General features: G+C 33.6%; 1 protein-coding gene across 1 annotated transcript; it reads right to left on the reverse strand.

Moving 5' to 3' along the window:
- Positions 1-2506: 2506 nt before the first annotated feature.
- LOC107885270 lies at positions 2507-3576 on the reverse strand. Its single transcript, XM_029492636.1, has 2 exons — positions 3009-3576; positions 2507-2945 (listed from the first exon to the last, which is right to left on the reverse strand). Exons 1-2 carry the CDS (start codon positions 3551-3553, stop codon positions 2549-2551), a joined length of 942 nt encoding a protein of 313 aa, XP_029348496.1. The 5' UTR covers positions 3554-3576; the 3' UTR covers positions 2507-2548.
- Between the last annotated feature and the right edge of the window lie 1694 nt (positions 3577-5270).

Raw genomic sequence — 5270 nt, forward strand, 5'->3', positions numbered from 1 at the left:
TGGTGCAACATTGCCATGTTCATTTATGAACTTACCTATGCAATTTCCAGCTTATTATTGTTTATATGCCAATAAAGCTCAAAATCAAGGACTGGTTGGATGGCAAGACATACAAAAATTAATTACGAAAAAAGACGCATCTGCAGTAGTAGGAACAACAATATTTGAATACTCATATAAACCAACGTTGTCATATTTAAGTAAACCTTGGCCGTCTGTATATAATGGCCGTACAAATACAAAAGGAACTAATGTGGAAAAATTTAATGTCGCTGACGCAAGCAGTATATGATTACCTAATGCTTATACATTAGATAATTTGGAAGGCACTTATACTGCCGATGTTACTAATAACTATGGTATATTGACACAAGAGAAATGGAAAGAAATATTTAAAGACGAATTTAATCGTTATATAGAACCATTAGAGTGTTCACAATATATTAAACAAGGACTACGCCCTTCTGTATCAGCTAAATTACAACCGTCATTACATGTTGGTATTTTCCCTGTTCCACAATTAACAACAACAAACGCTAATTTCGTTCCTGATAAGTTCACAGATATAGAATGTTTATGGGATATTGAAACAGAATTAATATGTGAATATGGATTACCATATACACATACAACGTTCCCTATATGCCATGCTAATCTAGAACATACACCGATGATTGTTAAAAATACAACAAAGGAATCTATGTTTTATGAAGAACTTAGTACGTTCAACAATCAATTCATATCACCGGTACCTACAACCACTGCATGGCAATTACCGTCAACGTCGGCGCCACCGTTGTCTACTACAGATACGAGACCTATCATGAGACCAGAGTCCATTGTTGATATGTTAGTTAGGCGTCATCAAGTGCCGATCGAAGAACCAGACATAATTAATGAACATTATGTTAATATATTTGATTAATGATAAATAATAAAAACAACAATTTGTATTATATATATAGTTTTGTTTATTTCATACATAATATATTACATAAGTTATAAAGGTTATATAGATTACATATAGTATATTAATAATAGATAAAATATTATAAATATTATATAAATTAAACATATAAATTATACATTTCAAATAATCGTAATAAGAACAATGGGTTTAATTTTTTATCATAATACTGAAGAAACGGAGCACTTTGCCAATTATATAATTTAATACGTGGACGAAAAGCAGACATACCAAATATAGAAAGGTTATCGTTAGTTAGAATAATTATTGGTAGCCCTTGTAGAGCTTGATCGGATTTGTATTTAACAGAAACACGGCAAGAATCACCACCTAACAGTGCTTTGAGTTCGTTAACATGATTTGCTTCATAATTTGGTTCATTCCATAGAACTAACCTTTTACCTGCTGCTTCCATAAAAGCGAAGTTATTAGTTTTATTCGCTGTTCCAAGACAACCATAATTTATAAAAAAAGAAGCAACAGCATCAAAAAAATAATTTTTCCCTGCGTTAGGTGGTGCTAGTATTGCTAATGTGTTGCATTTCGGAACACGTTTATCAATAACATTTAAAACATCGGTTAAGAAATAATAAATGTTTTTTTATTGTTCTCGAATTGATATATTAATAACTCATTAGCAATACGTAATGACTCTTCTACAGTATAATAAACTAAATCGAAATTTCTATTATAAGCATTAAAATATGGGTGTACTTTGTCGTCTTTGTAATAATTATCATAATCTTTAAGTGTCCAATGCATTAATTTAATTGTCCATAATTCTAAGTCTCTTTCAACAAATTTGTCTTTGGCGCAAAGATAATTGAGATTGGTATTTAAATAGTATTCTTTAATATTTTTATATGCGTCAGGGGGGCAACATGGATATTCATATAGTAATTGAGGAATGTAAGAGGACCATTTACCGACTGAAGCCCGGGGTTTTCGAATCTTTTTCACGCTTTTCATTGGCATCATTTTTTGTCCCATGCAGTGTCACTATTTTCGACGCGTAAGTCACGGCCTGGTGATTTGCAGGGAACGTCCCACGACACCTCGCTGTGGCTCCACGCCAGTAATCCCCCTTCGGCTTGTCCCATATATCTTTGCGCCTAAAATAAATTAATTTTTATTTAGTATTTTTTTACAATTTTTCATTACATTGACACATTGATTGTAATGACATAATTTATATATTTTGTTCATTTTTTTATAATTTTTTTTATTTAGTATTTTACTATGGATCATACCACAGTTTAAACAATTTAAATTATTATTTTTACTTTTCAAACGAAAATTTTTTAAAATATGATGTTTAATAAAATTTTAACCATATTTATCTTCATTACAATTAATTAAATTTACGTTAGTTCCACAAAACATTTTAAAATGATAGTAAGCGTCTGTAATACTTATATATTATACTTCACTAAAATTTTTTAATTCGTAACTATTTTCTAAATCTGCATATGCATTTAAATTATCTCTAAAATTTAAATACTTTAAATTTTTTTTAATTAATTTAAAACCACAATTTTATTATATAATATTTTTTTTCTATTTATAAAATTATTACGTAGTTTAATAATATAATTCCACAATACTAACTGATAAATATTGATATCTATCAAATAATCGGACATCTTCTCTGAACCCTCCAACGATATGGACGCGTCGGCCGCCCGTAGATAGGTATCGCAATATGTTTGCGTAATCTCCTGGCTGCATGTCGATTGCTCGAGTAACCCGACGAAGTCCACGTCTTCCGTCTTTGCTCCAAAATGAGCCTCGAAGGATGAAGGGGCACCGACAAGTTTGTCCGCTGTACCCACAAATGTGTGATATGTGGACGTGGTCTCCGTGGCCGGCGACAATATAGAAGTGTCTTGGTGGGTATTTATCAATAAGTTGTTCCAACTCTCGCAAACATTTTTCAACTCCATCAATTCCACTCGGCACAATAACACGAGAGACATATCTAATAAAAAAAAAAAAAAAATTATAATAATTTATTTTTAATATTTTATAAAAAAATAAATACCTGTGGATTCCAGAGACAAATTTTGAAGCCATTGAACGTCCAAGCCTTTCAATGACGTCATCATAGACTTCCTCATATGTAGATACAGTGTCGTCATAGTCGTTGGTGCCATAATCATATTCGTTTCCCATATCTGTTGAATTTTCTTCTCCATCCACAGCTTGGGGTTCATCACAATCTCCATAACTTTCAACGGGCACAAAATTGAAATAATCAACAGCGTGACTAGGAGAGAGTACTGATTGTCCTGCGCCGGAAATAAAATCTCGCAGAAATCCAAAAGGGCTTCCTCCTCGTTCAGGTTCTGGTCCATATTCTCCATTACCCACATTTTCAAATCCACTAATTTGACTTTCATTAATTTCTGTTTCATTATCGTTACCTCGTCCTGGACTATTTCCTCGGAAATTATTTCGTGCGTTGGTGACGACGGTGTTTTCGACATTTTTTGTTTCTTTACTGGAACTGACTGTCTTTCGCTTTTTCACTTCGAGCCACTGCTTGATGATTGATGTTCCTTTTGATTCATGACTTCGCTTGGACATTCAAAAAAAGACATAGTTTTCAATAAATCGAATATACTCGTATCTCTGGTTAGTATATAACTACTGTAGAGCAGAGTTACTTTCAAGACGATCAATGACTGACTGATTTGTTATTGTGTTTAGGCCCTATTTATATAAAATATAACAATAAACTGTTATCGAAATTAATACTTAGTAGCGATTAATAGTTGCCGATTAAGTAAATATCATATTACGTAATAGTGCAACATAGTTAGGCTGGATGCTTGCTCAAATATTCGAAGAATATTTAACTACCAACGTTACCAACAACAAACTGACCTTGGGCGTAATCAACCGTCACTACGCCATGGCATGGCCATGAGGGCAAAGATAGTTTAGGTTAGAATTTAAATAATATTCTTTAATATTTTTGTAAGCGTGAGTGGGACAACAAGGGTATTCATATAATAATTGAGGTATAGTGAGAGGACCATTTACCGATTGAAGCCCGGGGTTTTGCGTATCTTTTTTACGTTTTTCATCGGCATCATTTTCTGACCCAACAGTGTTACTATTTTCGATGCATACGTCACGGCCTGGTGATTGGCAGGGAACGTCCCACGACACCTCGCTGTAGCTCCACGCCAATAATCCCCCTTCGGCTTGTCCCATATATCTTTGCGCCTAAAATAAATTAATTTTTTTTTTTAATTTTTTTACAATTTTTCATTATGTTTACACATTGGTCATAATGACATAAATTATATATTTTATTAATTTTTCAATATATGATGTTTTATATAATTATAACCGTATTCATTTTCATTAACATTAATTAAGTTTATATGTGTTTCACAAAACATTTTGAAATGAAAATATGCATCTGTTATATTTATATTCAATACTTCACTAAATTTTTTTAATTCAAAACTATTTTCTAACTGAATAAGCATTTAAATTTTCACGAAAGTTTGGCATTGGCGATGGCATTGGCAATGGCGTTCAGCCTTATGATGTTGCTGTAGCTCGACACTAGATACGGTCTGTAGAAAAATGGCAAAATCATACTGTCCATTTGCGGTAAAACGTGACTTGAAAAGTTCTTGTAGAAATAGACAAAGTTGCCCTGTCGTATGCGGTCCATGTTTGTTTCGCGTATATAACGTATAAACCACGATATAGTGGTCATAAAGAAATTGTCAAATGCAATGCAAAAACTTTTCGGCACATGACTGGGTAACATGAAAAAATGGCTCATGATTGTTTGAATGTCCTCTTGTTGAAATATGTGATGTTTGGTGTCGGTGATTGGATCTTCAGAATCATCGCACTTTAGCCCGTAGCACATGAGGCTTGACATTGGATTCTCGTCGCATGTGAGAGTCATTGTGATAAAGTTGACGGATTCGTAATAACGATAATTTTGTGAGTTTAAAAGGTTCAGCGTGTGACTGCAGACAATCGAGTGCAGTCCCAAATCTTGGAATAGGCTCGACCACAGAAACATGGACTTTTCGTCCAAATGCTGAGACATGAAGGCAAAAGTTGTTTTCAACAGCAATAGCGTATAGCAATAGCGCGTCTTTGGGCAGTTCAGTCATTGTCCTGAAGTGTGCCAATTGTCCGACTGTTGTTAAAAAATAGAGCGTTTCCTTGGGATGAACATTCACGGTGCCGTTGGAATTGACAACCTTTTCATTTGCAAAATTTATGCCGTCCGACTCTACAATTGCTCGTGATTTCACGCTTTTTGCCG

The sequence above is a fragment of the Acyrthosiphon pisum genome, unplaced genomic scaffold, assembly GCF_005508785.2.
Source record: "Acyrthosiphon pisum isolate AL4f unplaced genomic scaffold, pea_aphid_22Mar2018_4r6ur Scaffold_274;HRSCAF=688, whole genome shotgun sequence".
NCBI classification, from domain to species: domain Eukaryota; kingdom Metazoa; phylum Arthropoda; class Insecta; order Hemiptera; family Aphididae; genus Acyrthosiphon; species Acyrthosiphon pisum.